We start from the raw sequence: 19,879 nt of genomic DNA on the forward strand, positions 1-19,879 counted from the left end.
CTCCTTTGTATATAACCTTGATGTTGAGTTTTGATGTGACTTTAAATAGTTTAATATCTGTAGATACCAATATTATTTAGACAGTGTTTTCGGTACCTGACGAAGTGAAACGTGTAGGATTCATTTGTTCTAAAAATTATTGAAAGCTTAACCATTCATCCTAGAGGACCTAGGTAAACGGTAATATTGTCTTTTATTGTGATAGGTACCAGTATTAAGTCTGTATTACAAGGTTACTGATGAGTAGTTAGGCGTTAATTAAAAATTAACCAGTATTAGGAATAAATTGGTAATTCCTTTATTAATTAAGTTCCCCTGGAAGCGTTTTTCTCAATTATCAAACGTGTGGGTGTTGTGTCACGGTGAAGTGATTTAGAATATTGTGTAAACTGTGTAAAAAGTGATCAGTTCTGAGGTTGTTCTTATTTGTTGTTGTTAATTAACTACTGCGGCAGTACATTTGTCAGCGTAGGTTAATACAGATTCTAAAGGTGTATTGTGTTTTTTGTTGTGTTTTTCTATTGAACTAAACGTGCTATATTATACTATACTTTATATAAGATCGTATCTCTGTCATACATAGAGACGAGCCACGCGGGTATAACTGCCCTTTACAGAGAGATCTAATAGATATACAGTTTTTTTTTTTATAGAGGAGAGTATATTTGGATAATCGTGTTTTATTCAGTTACGGGGTTTATAGGATCCCCGTTGACAGGAGTGAAAATTGGGGGCGCTCGTCCGGGATCTGAAAAACGAACATGCATATTTAAAAAAGGTATTGTTTGTAAATGGGGGCTTTTATAAATTATTTTACAAACAAATTAACTAGAAGTAGCAACGTTGTTCACTAGAAAATTAATTAATAATAAGTGCGTCATATCTAAACATGGATAAGAATTTGATGGATAGGCCTAACGCTCAGGATAGTGGAGATTATCGAGCACGTAAGGCCGAATTAGGTTGAAAATCGCGGGTGAGCGAGAAATTGATTTTAACATCAGCTAAAACCTTAGGTGATATAACGACCATTTATTATACAGGAATGTTTTTGGTGATAGTCCCTGTTATGGAAGACAGTGAGATTGTTTCCAGAGATAGAGATAAATGATTTAAGTGTGGAACAACAATTAGCTTTTTAAAAGACTTGATGTACGAAAGAGAAGAACGTGCATTAGATAGAGAGAGCGAGAGAGAGAGAGAGAAGCGGAGAGAGAGAGCGATATAGAGGAGAAGAGAGAGAGAGAGAGAGAGAAAAGAAGAAAAGAGGGAGAGAGAGACTGAGAGATAGAGAGAGAAGAGAGAGAGATGATCGAAGATCTCTCTCTCGACTCGCTTTCTATAGAGGATCCCGATCTCGCTCTAGAGACTCTCTCTCTCGAGAGGAGAGAGAGAGAGAGAGAGAGAGAGAGAGAGAGAGAGAGAGAGAGGAGAGAGAGGAAAGAGAAGAGAGGGATAGAGACGATAGAGATGAGAGATAGAGACTTTCCAGTTAGCAAATTAAAGGTGGAACCTGAGTTAAAGTTGAATACTGAAGACGTTAGACGGGAAGCCGGAAATGGGTTTACCATGTTCGGATGCTTATAGATCAAGTGGCCTGTATTGACGACCAGGAGGTAGATATGTTCTTCCAACTTTTTGAAACGGCCGCCAAGCAGCTAAATTGGCCGCAGTCTAAGTGGACATTGTTACGCCCGTGTCTAAGTTTAAAGGGGAAGGCTAGCGTAGCTTATAATTCAATGAGTGATGAGCGAGCAAGTCAGTACGACCTATTAAGGCTGCAGTGTGTTGAGGGCTTATGAATTACGACCTGAGGATTATCGGTTACGGTATAGCGAGTTGAGAAAAACGCAGGGTCAGTCTTATAGTGAGTTTGTGGCTAAGAAGGCAGGGATGTTTGATAAATGGGTTTCTCATCAGGTAGAGTCATATACCGAGTTACGGGAGTTGTTGATCTTACAGGACATTAAAAATGGATTACCAGTTAGCTTACGTATTCATTTAGAGGATCGTGATGTCAAAAAGATAGAGGAGGCAGGCATAGTGGCAGATGATTACGTGTTAATACTAGTCAGGCAAGGAATGCACCTGGTGGGCAAAGTAAGGATAAGCCTGCATTATCAGCCAATGCACCAACATTTCGTCCACATTGCAGTTACTGTAAAAAGGATAACCACCTTGTAGGGGACTGTTTTAAAAGGAAACGCGATAATGCGCAAGTGGTCGGTTTAGTGAGGTCAGCTCCGTTAGCGAGAGAGTTAATGGTTAGTCCCATGGCAGAGAAAGTAAACCCGTATGTGTCCACTGGTATGGTTTGTGATGTGAAACAAGAACCTGAGTCCTAAGGCAATATCAAATCTATCGAGATACCGGGTGTAGTCAGTCACTGATCACGTCCGGAGTGTTTAGCTGGTATTGAGAATTCAGATACAGGACGTATTTTGTCCTTTAACCTCGGTTTTTACTGGAGAAAATAAATGGTTGTTCCCGGTTTACCTAACGTTTTCCTTGTGTTCGAAGTTTTGTACGGGACCACGTTCATTATGGTGTGGTGTAAAGGACTTGCCTGTTGAAAACATAGAGTTTTGTTTGGTAATGATTTTGACTAGTCAGTGTTGTCAGCCGAAATGTGACCAATTGTTAATTAAAGACAGCCCTTTACCAATAGAAGAGAGTGAGGTTGATGAGATTAGATATCCTGCGTGTATAAAGACTAGGGCTATGGCCAGAAGGGTAACACGAGACCCAGAGGATATTTGTGATTTGTCTGATACGTGTGTGAGCCATGAAATTGGAGTGGATGAGGTTATCAGTAAAATGGTAGATAAGTCAACTGAGGAAATAAATATGGTGGAACCTGTTGATCTCCCGCAGAGGGGAAAGGAACCAGTTGTGTTTGATAGAGGGGCCTTACCTTGTATTAGACGAGAGTTAATTCTAGAGCAGGGGGCTGATCCAAATTTGTTGGCAGCTCGCACTACATTGTTAACTGAGGACAAGGGAGTATTAATGAATAAGAGAGTTAGAGATAGGAAGGCTAGGAAGCAACTGAGCCATGCTCAGAGCAAAATAAAATCAGTGTTTGATAGGAAGCCTAGGAGTCGGGAATTTAAACCAGGGGATAAAGTGCTGCTGTACCTTCCCATTAAACGGGGTTCATTGCAGAACAGGTATTTCGGTCCCTATGTTGTGCACAAACGGGTTAATGAGACAGGGTATGTGATAAACACTCCTGATAGGGTTAAGAAAAGTAGGTATTGTCACATCAATTTGCTAAAAAGTTATTTTGACAGATAGTTCCAGAGTTACCGGTCCAAATTGAGAGTCACTCAATTTCCTGTGATGACGTCAAGACTGCAGAGATCAAATTAACCAACCGCCAGATTCTAGCAGACTTGAGCCCCCAGCGAGCAAAGTTGACTACATTGATACAAGACAATGTTTCCATTTGTCAGGACCTTCCAACGGTTACCAACACCTTAAGCCAGGATGTGCGCTTGGAACCCAACGCTACCCCGATTTGACAGCATGCCTATCGGAGAAAACCTGGAAAACGTGCGACTCTGAAAAAGAAGGAAACGAAGTTCCAGTGGTCAGATGAATGCGAGAAGTCATTCAACCGTCCTAAGCAGATGCTCTCCTCGTCTCCCGTGATGGCAGCACCAGACTACCGAATGCCCTTCAAGCTGGCTGTGGATGCCAGTGACGTGGGAGCTGGAGCTGTGCTGTTCCAAGAAGACGAAAATGGACTGGAACATCCTGTAAGTTTCTTCTCCAAAAAGTTTGACAAACACCAGGTGAACTATTCCACTATAGAGAAGGAAGCTTTGGCCATGGTACAAGCTCTGAAGCATTTTCAGATCTACGTGAAATCGGCAGTGCATCAAGTGGTTATCTTTACGGACCATAATCCACTCACTTTCATTCACAGAATGAAAGCCACCAGCCAGAGAGTTTTGAGATGGAGTCTTCTTCTGCAGGAATTCCCAATTACCATTGGACATATCAAGGGCACATCCAATGTAATCGCTGATGCCCTGTCCCGAAGTTGAACGTTATGATAATGTGTTGACATTCTTGATTTCTGTTTTGTTTTTATATATTTTATTTGTATACCAGGGACTCAGAGACTCAGTGTGATTACTGGTAGTCACCTTATTACTATGTGTTATAAATGCCCGGATGCGTCGGTTAACGCACTTTTTGTTTTAATGTAGTATATTTCCCTATTCCTAGAGTAGAGGAAATATCCTTTTTGAGGTGGGGGTGTGTGACGGAACAGGCTCTTATTTCTTTTCGCCTGTGGCGATATTAATTGTTTTAGAGGGCCGTGTGCAGTCCCAATATGCACTTAAGCCCAAGTGGGCACTTTGTTACGTAATACCTCTGCGCGACGGTGGTCGAGCTGTGCCTAATACACACCCAGACCAGGTGCGGAGGCCATGTGGCCAGTAGTTACGTAATACCTCCGCTAGTTCGGTACGATCGGGGTATTGCTTGCGAACTAGGCGACGACCAGTCTGGTCATCTAAGAGAAAATTGCCGTCTTGGTCGCTGTGGAAATATGACTTGTAGGTATTCGGTACCGCGATGTACCCCCAGGCGATATTCGGATCTTTATAATAAATAGCTAGGGTTTTAGAGATATGAGGGAGAAACATAGGAAGGCTCCCAGGGAACGTTGTCCGTCCGGACTGGTAAATATTTTATTTCTGCTCTGTTGTATAACCGTGATGTGATTGATGTGACTTTAAATATTTTAATACTGTATTATACCAATATTATTTAGACAGTGTTTTCGGTAATCTGACGAAGTAAACTGTAGGATTCATTGTTCTAAAAATTATTAAAGCTTAACCAGTCATCCTAGAGGACCTAGGTAAACGGTAGATTATTGTCTTTATTGTGATAGGTACCAGTATTAAGTCTGTATTACAAGGTTACTGAATGAGTAGTTAAGGGTTAATTAAAAATTAACCAGTTAGGAATAGAGTTGTAATTCCTTTATTAATTAAGTTCCCCTGGAAGCGTTTCTCAATTATCACACGTGTGGGTGTTGTGTCACGGTGAAGTGATTAGAATATTGTGTAAACTGTGTAAAAAGTGATCAGTTCTGGGTTGGTATTATTTGTTGTTGTTAATTAACTACTGCGGCAGTACATTTGTCAGCGTAGGTTAATACAGATTCCAAAGTGTATTGTGTTTTTGTTGTGTTTTCTAGTGAACTAAACGTGCTATATTATACATACTTTATATAAGATCGTATCTCTGATCATACCTAGAGACGCGCCACGCGGGTATAACTGCCTGTTACAGAGAGATCAAATAGATATACAGTTAGGAGAGATATTTGGATAATCGTGTTTTATTCAGTTACGGGTATTATAGGATCCCTGTGACACTCACGAATACTTGTTTCGCACCACTTGAAGTCACACACACGCCTAAACCATCCTGTGTTGTCGCCAGTTCCACAATTACAAGGCCAGTAAACACAGAAACTCGCGACATGCCTGTTTCATCCATTTCCGGAAACATTGAAAATCACTTTCTCCATGTCAAATATATCAACACAAATTTGATAACTGTAATTTCAACGTCGTAATTGGTAAATCTGGACAGTAATAAAAAAATGTAGTTAAATATTCCAACACCAACCGCTTCACATATAAATTATACCATACAAAATAGGTCGCTTCAGACATTTTTATGACAGGTTAAAAGTTATTGAAATTACTTACGTTATATTTTTATAGTGAATTCAAAATGTTTCTAGTTGGTATTGACATTTAATGCAAAAAATTAATATGAATTGTATTAATGATTGTAACATTGTCATTATCTCATTCGGCTATTGACGGAAAAAGCCGAACCACCATAGGGATTCCGCTAATGTTGAGTATGAATTTCGTGTTAATAAAATAGTAAATAGTTGGAAAATATAGTTCACTTTTTATTTGAAAGAGCTTTACATTAATGACATGGTTATGTGTTTGGAATTATAAGAACTGAACGTGAAATTTTTTGAGTTTCATGCTAGTATGAAACGCAAAACCGCTTTACACACTTTAGTATGAATGGCTTCGCGCTAACGCGCTAGCATGAAACTCAAAAATGTTCACGTTCAATTCTTAAATATACCCTTGTAAGTGAATCATGTATAAAGCACCTGTAAAGGTTTTGTACTACAATGTTGTGCGAAATTAGAGGTGTTGTAAATACATCCCGTTGTCTTGAAAATGAGTCATGACAGGTTTTACTTAGTCACTTAATACTTTGTCGCCTATGGGATTCTATTTGATATAGTGTAACCTTAAAGAACGTTGGGAATCGATTAGTGTATAGCCATTAGCCAAGTAGTCGTCTAGAAAAAGAAAGTGTTATAATAATTATGACGGTCATCGTGTATGGAAAGTAAATATTTATTAACACCTCGTAGCTCTCAATGAATTAATGGATCTTTAACGACCCCCGACATGAAACATACAGGTCAGCTATTAGGTGTCAAACAGCGATACGTAAAAGTGCAGCAAAGCTTTGTCTAAAAGGTAATGTTATAGCAGAACAATCTGTTACCAAATGCATTCTCAGTGATTGTGAAAACAGGAATGATAACCAAACTGTCGCACAAGTATAAAACTGGATACCATAACGATTTTGTCTTCTTTTGTTAACTCGGGAAATTTGTGTGTTGGCGGCATCAAAATGTTGGTGCTGTTTTTAAAAAATGTTCTTAACTGTTTATAAATTTGAACGCCAAAATCATTAACAGATTAAAAAACGTATCTCTGCCCAAAGCAGAATCTAAAGGAGTTTTTTTCAGCCATAACTACTGCCACAAATCACTGTTAAGAGACATTAATCCACGGGAGGACTTCCACCCAGGGCGATACGTTCAATTTTGTCTATGGGAGGACTGCCACTCCTAAAACTAGTTTGACAATGTTTGCATTGGAATATGGTTTGGTAATTTCGATATGGTACAGATAAAGACAATGCCGAAGTGTTCATATCCTGGGCCAAAGTCAATACCATGATTTCGTCAGTGGCAATAAAAGACACTTGCACGGCAACACCGTCTTGGAGTAGGTCACTAAGACTGGTTTTAGCCTGTCTGTAACAGCCGCATTTCATAAGAGTGGCTTCACCTCGTATAACTAAATTCATACAAGTTACAAAACGAAATGTGGTATGGGGGTTAAAGAGGGAAGTAAATATTTTATGATATAGTTTAAGAGGTCATTGCTTCATATACTAAACACAGATCTGCAGTAACGATGTCTGAAGTGTTTAGTGCTCGGATGTCGCTAAACATTCATTCATTCATTCATTCGTCTGAAGTGGCAGACACACTCTCTAATGGAGGGGGGGGGGGGGGGAGAGAGTCAGGTCAGGTCATAGGGTTTAACGTGCACATTCAGGGCAAGCTGTTGTAGCGCACACGCATGTGGGGACACATATCAAACTCGGGGTGGGGGCGCATGTTAAACAAGTAGGTGGGGGCACATATCAAACAAGGTGGTGGGGGCACATATCAAACAAGGAGGTGGGGCACATATCAGACAAGGGGGTGGGGCACATATCAAACCCGGGGTGGGGGCACATATCAAACAAGGGGGTAGGGCACATATAAAACAAGGAGGTGGGGGGCACATATCAAACAAGGGGGTGGGGCACATATCAAACAAGGAGGTGGGGGCACACATCAAACAAAGGGGTGGGACCTATATCAAACAAGGGAGTGGGAAGCACATATCAAACAAGGGGGTGGGAAGCACATATAAAAAAGGGGTGGGGCACATATCAAACAAGGAGGTGGGGCACATATCAAAAAAAGGGGTGGGGCCCATATCAAACAAGGGGGTGGGAAGCACATATCAAACAAGGGGGTGGGGCACATATCAAACAAGGGGGTGGGCACATATACAAAAGGGGTGGGGAACATATCAAACAAGGAGGTGGGGGCACATATCAAACAAAGGGGTGGGGCCCATATCAAACAAGGGGGTGCGAAGCACATATCAAACAAGGGGGTGGGGCACATATCAAACAAGGGGGTGGGGCACATATAAAAAAGGGGTGGGGCACATATCAAACAAGGGGGTGGGAAGCACATATCGAATAAGGGGGTGGGGGCACATATCAAACAAGGGGGTGGGGGCACATATAAAAAGGGGGTGGGGGCACATATCAAGGGGGTGGGGGCAAAAACTAGGCTTTTATCTTTAGTTATATGGACTTGGAAAAACCCGTACATTTTCACCATCAAGTGAGCTTAGGCGTTGTGCCCCCAACACCCCTTGTTCCTACGGGTCTGAGAAAGTGTTCAAGCATATGCATGCACGTGTAGTTTAATATGAAAAGCTCTCATAATATATTATTCGACTGCCAACTTCAAAGTATAGCCAGTCAAATATGTGACATAACTACCTACGAGATGACACCAATCTCCTTACTATAGGTTAATTTACATTCCACGAACAATGTTTTTGTAAATAATTTCAGTTTGATTTAACATAAGATGAAAAATTAACACACAATTTAGAAAACAACCGGCTCAGTAAACCCCCACAATTTAGGAACCAATCAGCTCAGAAATAGATAACTTGTAGTAAATATCATAATAAAAAACGGCGTTTCCTGTGGGAAGGACTATAGATTGGATAATTTTGGTGGGTACTAAAATGACCTCTTGATACAGTTGGGTTCTTAGCAGACGTTGAGCTGTATAAACATGTTTCATTGTGTATAAAGGGTTTAACATCTGTGGACGAATGTTCAGATTTTGCTAACACCTGGGCAATTTCAGCCAGCCTGAACAGAAAAACGTCCGCTAGACTGGTTTATGCGCTTCACAGTAAACCATTTGACCACGTCGGGAACCAATCAAATCGTTCGCGAGCGTTAGCGAAACGTTCGCTGGCTGAACTTAGAACTGATGTCATTACAGTTCTAATAGTTTTTAAATTATGCATTTCTTTGGATGTATTTTATATAAGAATACATGTTTTGACAGTGAGTCGTAAATACATGTGATCACAACTGTGAAAATATTTTCCTGGCTATGTATTATATCTTATACAAGGGGAGCTTTGTGAAACCAGTACTGGAAATGACAATCTTAAGTAGGTCATGAAGTGTGGCCACAAACTCAAGGAAAAATAGCATTAAGCAATACTCAGTTGTTGCAGGTGACGTTTATCAAACACTTGTATCCTTGTTAGTCCAGTCATACAGAATAACAAATTCACCAGGAAGTACTTTTCCCTGTACTTTTCCCTGTTTTCTTGCGAAATACATTAACCTGTGTGAATCATTTGGTATTTATTTTCAAGGCAGAACAACACAGATAATACACAGATAATTGTATTGTGTGTTTGTATCTTAACTTTCTTGCGAAATATATTAAATGTGTAAAGGATACTGTGGTTATTTTCCGGACAGAACAAACAGGAACTGGATATAGTACTCTGATAGTTTTATTGTGATTGAAATTGAGTATTTGAAATTTCAACCAGGATAAAACACAGACAAGAGTTAACGTTTGTTTTGTTTAACGACACCACTAGAACACATTGATTTATTAATCATCACAGACCAGAAAACAAAGAGATTGATATGTTATTGTGTTTGAACAGTATATGATTCACACTGTAACACGAAGCCACACAAAATTACGAGTTGACTGACTATAATTTCATTTCAAGTTGATTTTTGAGTTTATCCAAATAAGGTTCAAGCACGATGCAATGGACATATACCTCAGCTGTCTGTCTAGGGCAGGTGATAATTATTAGTTGTTAATAGTGAGAGAAAGGTCAATATATAGAGGATATGAATGAAACTGAAATGGACAAATGAATGAAACTGAAATGGACAAATGAATGAAACAGATATGGACAAATGAATGAAACAGATATGGACTAATGAATGAAATGGACAAAAAAATGAAAGTCTGAAATGGACAAATGAATGAAACAGATATGGACAAATTAATGAAACTGAAATGGACAAATGAATAAAACAGATATGGACAAATGAATGAAATGGACAAAAGAATGAATGAACGAAATGGACAAAAGAATGAAAGTCTGAAATGGACAAATTAATGAAACAGATATGGACAAATGAATGAAACTGAAATGGATAAATGAATGAAACTCTGAAATGGACAAATGAATGAAACTGAAATGGACAAATGAATGAAACTGATATGGACAAATGAATGAAACTCTGAAATGGACAAATGAATGAAACTCTGAAATGGACAAATGAATGAAACTCTGAAATGGACAAATGAATGAAACTCTGATATGGGGGAACAAATAAAACTGAGACGGGAGCTGACAAAAGTGAAATCAGTGAGCGCACATTTGCACTACTTGAAGCCAATCTTAGAGTTTACGTTTACGCACAGTGTTATATAATATCCTCGAGGTATGGGTTTTGACGCAGATAAGCAACGATCTCGCGTAGTGTAAACATAACGATTTTTTTCTTGTTATTATTTACAAAGACATAACCTAATGTATGTATATCATTGAAATATAAACATTAAATTCAATATTTAGTGAGATTTTTAGTTTTAGTTTTAGCTTACATGTGCATACTGTAATATTCTAACCTTGTTGATGCGGTATGTATTTTGACGCGGAAAATCCAGATAACTTGTGAATGATGTGTGGTGGTCCATAAATTTCATATTAATAATACACGTCAAAAATAATACAATTAAAATACATTTTAACCAGATTGTCACATGTAAACCATATAGCCCAGTGCAAACATAGTCACTATTTGTACGTTGATAGGGTGGGGGTAAATTTGACAGCCCTAGAGTATTTTTGTTTGTTTGTTGATTATTAGTATTATTCAAAACAATGTCCACTACACATTTCATTTCATTTCATGTGAAATAGATATTATTTTAAGATGTAATATGCACTTGAACGTCGTTTAATCCTGACCCAATATAAATGTATGCAGTGCATATAAAATAAGGATAGGGGACTCATTCGGACGTCCATAAAAATAGATTGACGTAGAGATGGTCTAATTGCTTTGTGTTTATTTCAGTAATAGCAGACGATAATGTTTCGTGCAGCAGGTGAGTAAAATTCATTGAGAACATTTGGAGATAGAAGGATCTTTATGTATGTTAAGAAAGTAACTTACGGAAAATAGTACTTTTAATTACATGGCATTTTTAATTGTTTATACTTAACGCAAACTGGCAAATTGAAAACTGCATTATTGTTATCAATAAAAAAATACTTCCGTCAACAAACATTTCTGCATTTGACGTCATAGCTTTTCTTTGATGACGCACAATTGCTATTTAAAGATAGCGCGCCAAAATACATACCGCGTCATAATACATACTGAGACGATACTGCGAAATGTTAAAACTGGCATTGTCTTTTAGTGGTACAAAAATGGGATCATAGTAAATATAAATACTGTTTCTCAACCGTGTATTTTTTCATACAAACATCCACACGACCTGCTTGTGCATATGTTTTTTAAAACATTTTGTATAAAGTTTACAAAACATTCCTTGCGTTTGTTAGTGCATACACCCGAGTCACGGAAAACAGCTTTCTATAATAATAATAATAATAATAAGAAAAGGACAAAATAAAAATAAGCGCAGAATATCTATCGAGATATACTGTATATATAACAGGTGGATTAGCCTGGTGCGGGAGGACTGTCGCGGCCCCTCAACGTTTTCTTTGTCATGTGTTTCTTTCTTCTCGGGAGTTAACCAAGTGGTAGCCCGAGTACTCTGAATGTAAGAGAGCTAGACGGACATTTGGACATAAATACGCTCTCATTACAGTCAGAGACCAACCTATGTATATTTTTGGCAATTCCTGACTACCAAACGGTAGGCAAAGATTCCCGCTCTAATACCACAACAATCCTATGTTTGACGTCAAATACCTTTACATCGATCATTTTCGAGTTAACTGATACAAAAAAATCCACAATATTAATCACTAATACACATACTACAGAAAGAAACCCGACAGCACCCACATTCAGCTACGCTTCGTGACACTCCGTCGCAACAATTACAAAGCTCGGCGATCTATTTCGAGACGTAGATCACGTGATCGCCACTGGGCGATTCCGCCTTGTGCAGCAGTTACAGGGGCCGTCTCATACCAAGCGACGTTATAACATGGATTAGTTTCTTTTTGTGTTTCTGCGATGGAATGTGCATGCTGTAAAGAACGTTTTGAGGATAAAAGTTGACGGCTGCGTAGAACAGGAATTTGTACACGGCATTACAACATGGAAGATTTGGCTAATGCCGTGTACAAATTCCTGTTCTACGCAGCCGTCAACTTTTATCCTCGAAACGTTCTTTACAGCATGCACATTCCATCGCAGAAACACAAAAAGAAACTAATCCATGTTGTAACGTCGCTTGGTATGAGACGGCCCCTGTAACTGCTGCACAAGGCAGAATCGCCCAGTGTGCGTTCACGTGATCTACGTCTCGAAATAGATCGCCGAGCTTTGTAATTATGGCGACGGAGTGTCACGAAGCATAGCTGAATGTGGGTGCTGTCGGATTTCTTTCTGTAGTATGTGTATTAGTGATTAATATGTGGATTTTTTTGTATCAGTTAACTCGAAAATGATCGATGTAAAGGTATTTGACGTCAAACATAGGATTGTTGTGGTATTAGAGCGGGAATCTTTGCCTACCGTTTGGTAGTCAGGAATTGCCAAAAATATACATAGGTTGGTCTCTGACTGTAATGAGAGCGTATTTATGTCCAAATGTCCGTCTAGCTCTCTTACAGTCAGAGTACTCGGGCTAACCAAGTGGATGCATGTCAGCAGCGTGCGTGGTTGTGATAGACATGGCAGGACACGTCTGTGTTCTCCTAACCGACTACGATCACGCACGCAGCCCTAAACTGGCGACGCTGCATTTCAGAAAAGACGTTACAGTGAAGAAGGAACTGTGCTATCATTACACTGGCTACTCTTTCAGATGAGCTTAACCCCATTTTCTACGTGGCTACCTTGACATTGCCAGTAATCTGGGGTAATAAACATCTACCCACCCCCTCTAAACAAACCCCCCCCCCCACAAAACCCCCCACATTTCTACGAGGGTGATTATTGGCGTGGCGCGGGCGCAGAATGTAAAAATGGACGCATAAAAACAGCACTGATTCCATATGAGCGGCGTGGGTTGTTTGGTAACCCTGTCTGAGCTGTGTTAAAACCGCATCCATTCAGTTCTCGACATAACACAGTTTGTTTTGTTTAACGACACCACTGGAGCACATTGATTAATTAATCATCAGCTATTAATATAACAGTCGTGGAGCAATGGTTGGAACGGTAAAACTATTGGCGGACGCTTTCCCATTGAGCTTAACATTGTCCTTTCATGCGGTTCTTTTCTAACTGCGAATGATGTTTTTGGTTCTTTCTTTTACTTATATGCTTCTTTCTGAGTTTATTTTCCGTTGGTTTCGGTGTATGTTTTCGCCACAGAAATTCGTTCGTTTTATTTTTACACAGATTTACAACATTTTTGAATGGAGGGGAAGGGTAAAGATCACATAATATACCCATCATCTTTAATAAACCTTTAAAATTACCAATGCCTGAATATTTGCGTATATGGTTTCTGTGTGCGTGCATGCTAATATATGTGTGTGTGTGTGTGTTATGAAATTCATATAAACCTATCACTTGTAACCTACATGCAATTTCGGCAGTAGGATTTAGTCAAATTTAGACAATATGATTGAAACAGTATTATAGAAACCTTATGTTTCCTTCCTCTATTTTGTTATTTCTGGCGTTGATCCGAGGTTGTGCCAGGGATAATTACCTTGCCCCCCCCCCCCCCCCCCTCCCCCGAACTCAGGAGTACGTCGCACATCCAATGTTTAACTGATGTATATATTTTGAAATGTTGTACCTGTGCCCACATTTATTTACGTCTGTCCGCTGATCTGAATATATTATGTTTATTTTTCAACATGCTTACTTCTTGGCCTACTGTATTTTAATAACACCCCGAAAGCCAATATCTGTTTTAAGGGTTTACTTCGGAGAAAATCAAACGGAAGGCGTGGGAAATAGGAGGAAATTCAAGTTTGTAAAAACTTGTGGCTTTGCGGATTAGTTTTAAACTGAGGCCTAGCCTTATCAATTTTGTTTCCAGCTGTCGAAGGGGTACAATCATGTTACATGCACACTAAGTTTATTACACTAATCCAAAGGAGTGGCGCTGAGGGGGCGGTCTGGCAAACTGCCCCGAGGTCTGGGAATCGTCAATCCAATGGCTAATATGGAGCTGAGGAGGTGGGGGAGGGGTCTTATACTACAAGAAAATTATTTTCCATGCACGTGAAACTATTGAATGGCTGGGTGAATGGATGGATGGATGGATGGATGAATGAATGAATGAATGAATGAATGAATGAATAAACATCGGCTATTGTATGTCAATCAAAGTTAAATGTATGAATATGATTTACCTTAAAATAAAACAATTATATAATTATGTAAATATATCACAGGTATGTATATTTTTAATTTTTGACTAGTGGAGGATGGATTGATGGATGGTTAAATAAATGAACAAATTGACAGACGAGGGAGGACATTTTTTTTTAGAGGAAACCCGCTGTCGCCACTTCATGGGCTACTCTTTTCGATTAGCAACAAGAGATCTTTTATATGCACCATCCACAGACAGGATAGTACATACCACGGCCTTTGTAACACCAGTTGTGGAGCACTGGCTGGAACGAATTGACAGACGAATGAAAGTCGTAACGAAATATTAACAAGCAGGTTTTACCAGTTAAATCTAAAGTCTCAAGTCTCAAGTTTGTTTTTGTTTAACGACATTGAATTATTATCCACAATCTAGATTTTATATGCACCAGGATGGCACCTACCACGCCATTTGATATACCAGTCGTGGTGCATTGGCTGCAATGATAAATAGCCCAATGGACCCACCGATGGGAAAGAACATGCCTAAAGAGGCAAGGATGATAGCATCATAACAGTCTGTAAAATATTACATCGACAGGAACCAATATCAATTGTATTTGACAAAAAATACTGAAAGAAAGAAAGAAATGTTTTATTTAACGACGCACTCAACAAAAATACTGAATGAAAAGAAGAATATGAAATTATCCAGCAGTGATACAAAACATACAAAAGTAACAGCGGCGAAACAACTGCCACTGGCCTCAGTGGTTAAGCCATCGGACTTAAGGCTTTTAGCTACAGGTTCGCATTCTGGTACCGGCTTCCACCCACAGTGAGATTAACGACTCAGTGGATAGGTGTATGGGCACTAACCGTTAACACTTAACCCACTGTCCTGGACATACAACCATGGTCATGTATAAAGTCACTAACGATTAACAATTAACCCACTGTCCTGGACATACAACCATGGTCATGTGTAAAGTCACTAACGATTAACAATTAACCCACTGTCCTGGACATACAACCATGGTCATGTGTAAAGTCACTAACGATTAACAATTAACCCACTGTCCTGGACATACAACCATGGTCATGTATAAAGTCACTAACGATTAACAATTAACCCACTGTCCTGGACATACAACCATGGTCATGTGTAAAGTCACTAACGATTAACAATTAACCCACTGTCCTGGACATACAACCATGGTCATGTGTAAAGTCACTAACGATTAACAATTAACCCACTGTCCTGGACATACAACCATGGTCATGTGTAAAGTCACTAACGATTAACAATTAACCCACTGTCCTGGACATACAACCATGGTCATGTGTAAAGTCACTAACGATTAACAATTAACCCACTGTCCTGGACATACAACCATGGTCATGTATAAAGTCACTAACGATTAACAATTAACCCACTGTCCTGGACATACAACCATGGTCATGTGTAAAGTCACTAACGATTAACAATTAACCCACTGTCCTGGACATACAACCATGGTCATGTATAAAGTCACTAACGATTAACAATTAACCCACTGTCCTGGACATACAACCATGGTCATGTGTAAAGTCACTAACGATTAACAATTAACCCACTGTCCTGGACATACAACCATGGTCATGTGTAAAGTCACTAACGATTAACAATTAACCCACTGTCCTGGACATACAACCATGGTCATGTGTAAAGTCACTAACGATTAACAATTAACCCACTGTCCTGGACATACAACCATGGTCATGTGTAAAGTCACTAACGATTAACAATTAACCCACTGTCCTGGACATACAACCATGGTCATGTGTAAAGTCACTAACGATTAACAATTAACCCACTGTCCTGGACATACAACCATGGTCATGTGTAAAGTCACTAACGATTAACAATTAACCCACTGTCCTGGACATACAACCATGGTCATGTGTAAAGTCACTAACGATTAACAATTAACCCACTGTCCTGGACATACAACCATGGTCATGTGTAAAGTCACTAACGATTAACAATAACCCACTGTCCTGGACATACAACCATGGTCATGTGTAAAGTCACTAACGATTAACAATTAACCCACTGTCCTGGACATACAACCATGGTCATGTGTAAAGTCACTAACGATTAACAATTAACCCACTGTCCTGGACTTACAACCATGGTCATGTGTAAAGTCACTAACGATTAACAATTAACCCACTGTCCTGGACATACAACCATGGTCATGTGTAAAGTCACTAACGATTAACAATTAACCCACTGTCCTGGACATACAACCATGGTCATGTGTAAAGTCACTAACGATTAACAATTAACCCACTGTCCTGGACATACAACCATGGTCATGTGTAAAGTCACTAACGATTAACAATTAACCCACTGTCCTGGACATACAACCATGGTCATGTGTAAAGTCACTAACGATTAACAATTAACCCACTGTCCTGGACATACAACCATGGTCATGTGTAAAGTCACTAACGATTAACAATTAACCCACTGTCCTGGACATACAACCATGGTCATGTGTAAAGTCACTAACGATTAACCATTAACCCACTGTCCTGGACATACAACCATGGTCATGTGTAAAGTCACTAACCATTAACCATTAACCCACTGTCCTGGACATACAACCATGGTCATGTGTAAAGTCACTAACCATTAACCATTAACCCACTGTCCTGGACATACAACCATGGTCATGTGTAAAGTCACTAACCATCAACAACCATTAACCCACTGTCCTGGACATACAACCATGGTCATGTGTAAAGTCACTAACCATCAACAACCATTAACCCACTGTCCTGGACATACAACCATGGTCATGTGTAAAGTCACTAACCATCAACAACCATTAACCCACTGTCCTGGACATACAACCATGGTCATGTGTAAAGTCACTAACCATCAACAACCATTAACCCACTGTCCTGGACATACAACCATGGTCATGTGTAAAGTCACTAACCATTAACAATTAACCCACTGTCCTGGACATACAACCATGGTCATGTGTAAAGTCACTAACCATTAACCATTAACCCACTGTCCTGGACATACAACCATGGTCATGTGTAAAGTCACTAACCATTAACAATTAACCCACTGTCCTGGACATACAACTGAGATAGCTGTGCCCAGGACAACCTGATTGGATATAAGTACTAACATAAGAATAAATGAAATGACACAAGCCTGACAGACACCTGAAGGTGAAGGTCATGTATTGTTTTGCTGTGCGTGTTGTAGCCAGCTCGTTCGACTCGTCCTGTTTGCTGAGCAAACACGAAGCAGGTCACCGCGGGAAGTGTGGACTGTCCGTCTGCAGATGCCTTGTCATGTAAATTACATAGAAAGAGAACGCCAACCCTACGTGGGAATGTTCACCTCCAAACAAATCTTGTCAGAACGGTTCATCATGTCTGAGGCGTCTAGATCTCGTCAAACGGAGTTGTGCTCCGATAGTTTAGACGAGAAATACACCACAACAATCACGCTTTTTTGGGGGGTTGGGTCTTTTTTTTGTTGTCATTGTTGTTGTTATTGTAAAAAAAACAAGGAAAATAACCTTAAAAAATAATAAAATTCGAAATATCACCAAAAAAAATATGACAATATAAATGTTGTAAATCTTAGGCTTAGCTTTTGATATGTTGACCTTCAAAACGAAAAGCAAGCAACCCCAGCACGAAATTGTTTCTTATAAGATTTAGTATTTAGTATTTACTACATGACTTTGAGATTTCGAGTTTGACCCCTACAAGAAGCACATAACCCAAATTAGTGAGGTGGTCTCCGTTAGCTTTGAAAACTCCCAGATATTGTGAATTCAAGAAAGAAACATATAAGATCTTGGTTGTGATACCATTTATGCGCAAACAATTAAACGAAGCAATGTTACTCTGTTCAGGTGACGCATATGACAACTTTTCTAATCATTGATCATAGCTGTCAAATCTTTACAATCGCCTAAAACTTTTAAACCACACCCAAGTTTAACCAATGGCGAAGATTCGCCGCCACCACCATTACCAAACTGAACGAACCGTCTCAGTTCAGATGTTGTTAAGAATAGTTAAGCTGTATTAGTTACAAATAGAGCAATAGCTTTACACCGACTACTTGTGCATAACTTAGTCATATGCAAATTAATATTCAATTTTCTTCGATCTCTATTTGCAATGATTAATAAACTGTTTTCAGATTTTCTCTTTTCTCACAGGCTATGTTAACTAATATGAAGAACAATGATTGGAGAGAAGGGGGTTCGACCCCCTAACACTCCACCACCACACGCGCCTGCAACACGAGTAGAGCATTTAACATACTTATGCTAATAGGAGTGGCCCACTGGCGAGAAAAGGGGTGCCACTGTCAGAGTATTTCGTTACAACTTGATAACTGTTTTTGGACGTGCATAATCTCTTAAATCGTTTGACCCATTTATCTGTCTGTAGTTTACATTGCCTATACTGATTTACTGGTGTCTAAATAACCAAGATAATGATAATGATAATAGTAATAATAATAATAATAAAAAATAAAAACAACAACAACAACAACAACAACAACAACAACAACAACAATAATAATAATAATAATAATAATTATTATTATTATTATTATTATTATTATTATTAGTATTATTATTATAATGATGATAACAAAACAAAACAAAAACAACAATAATAACAATAACAATGATAATAGTTGCAGTAGTATCAACAGCAGCAGCTGCAATAACAGCAGCAACATCAAAAAGAGTGCTAGAAATATTAACATTTAAAACAAATATCATTAATAACTTTAAAAACTAAGTCATAACTTACCTCAACTTCTCCCATGGTTGGTTTTCTTAAACTTGCTTAAATACAAGACGCCAAAATGTCCCCAGTATCTTACGCTTTGGGAACGTACATCCAACTATTCACCTGTCAAAACTTGTATCAATGTCCCATGTATATAAGCTAAATCGACGTCACGTGACCTCAATATTCAAATATTTATTCCCAGCGAAGACCCGGCGAACAGGTAAAATACGAGCATTATTTAAAGGTATGACAAGTGGAACGCGGTAACAATGGCCTACTGCGTTAAGGCTGTATTGCTTTCTCTACCTAGTGGAGCGGGATATACAATCGTGTTATAAGGCTCACTTCACATGCGATCCGTCAAAAGATCACCACCACCCCCATCCCCAGCTCCCTCATGATAACAGACCCGGTTAGATTCCGCCCCACCCCGTTGGCCAGAGGCGGTGTGAAGTTCAATGTTAGGGTTCTCGTTTTGAGGTGTGATTGGTCTAAAGATCACCCCCTCCTGTCTCCCCCATGAGACTGGACCCAATTGATTCCACCCCACCCGTAGGCCAGGGGC

At 39.3% G+C, this 19,879-nt stretch overlaps 1 protein-coding gene across 1 annotated transcript in view; it reads right to left on the reverse strand.

Moving 5' to 3' along the window:
* LOC121374892 (sodium- and chloride-dependent glycine transporter 2-like) overlaps nucleotides 1–19,470 on the reverse strand; it is an 82,046-nt gene extending 62,576 nt beyond the window's left edge. The window contains exon 1 of the mRNA XM_041502015.1: nucleotides 19,333–19,470. Within this exon, the coding sequence (XP_041357949.1) occupies nucleotides 19,333–19,347 (15 nt within the window). The 5' untranslated portion in view covers nucleotides 19,348–19,470. The remainder of the gene's footprint in view (nucleotides 1–19,332) is intronic.
* Between the last annotated feature and the right edge of the window lie 409 nt (nucleotides 19,471–19,879).

This window comes from Gigantopelta aegis, chromosome 6, assembly GCF_016097555.1.
Source record: "Gigantopelta aegis isolate Gae_Host chromosome 6, Gae_host_genome, whole genome shotgun sequence".
NCBI lineage: Eukaryota > Metazoa > Mollusca > Gastropoda > Neomphalida > Peltospiridae > Gigantopelta > Gigantopelta aegis.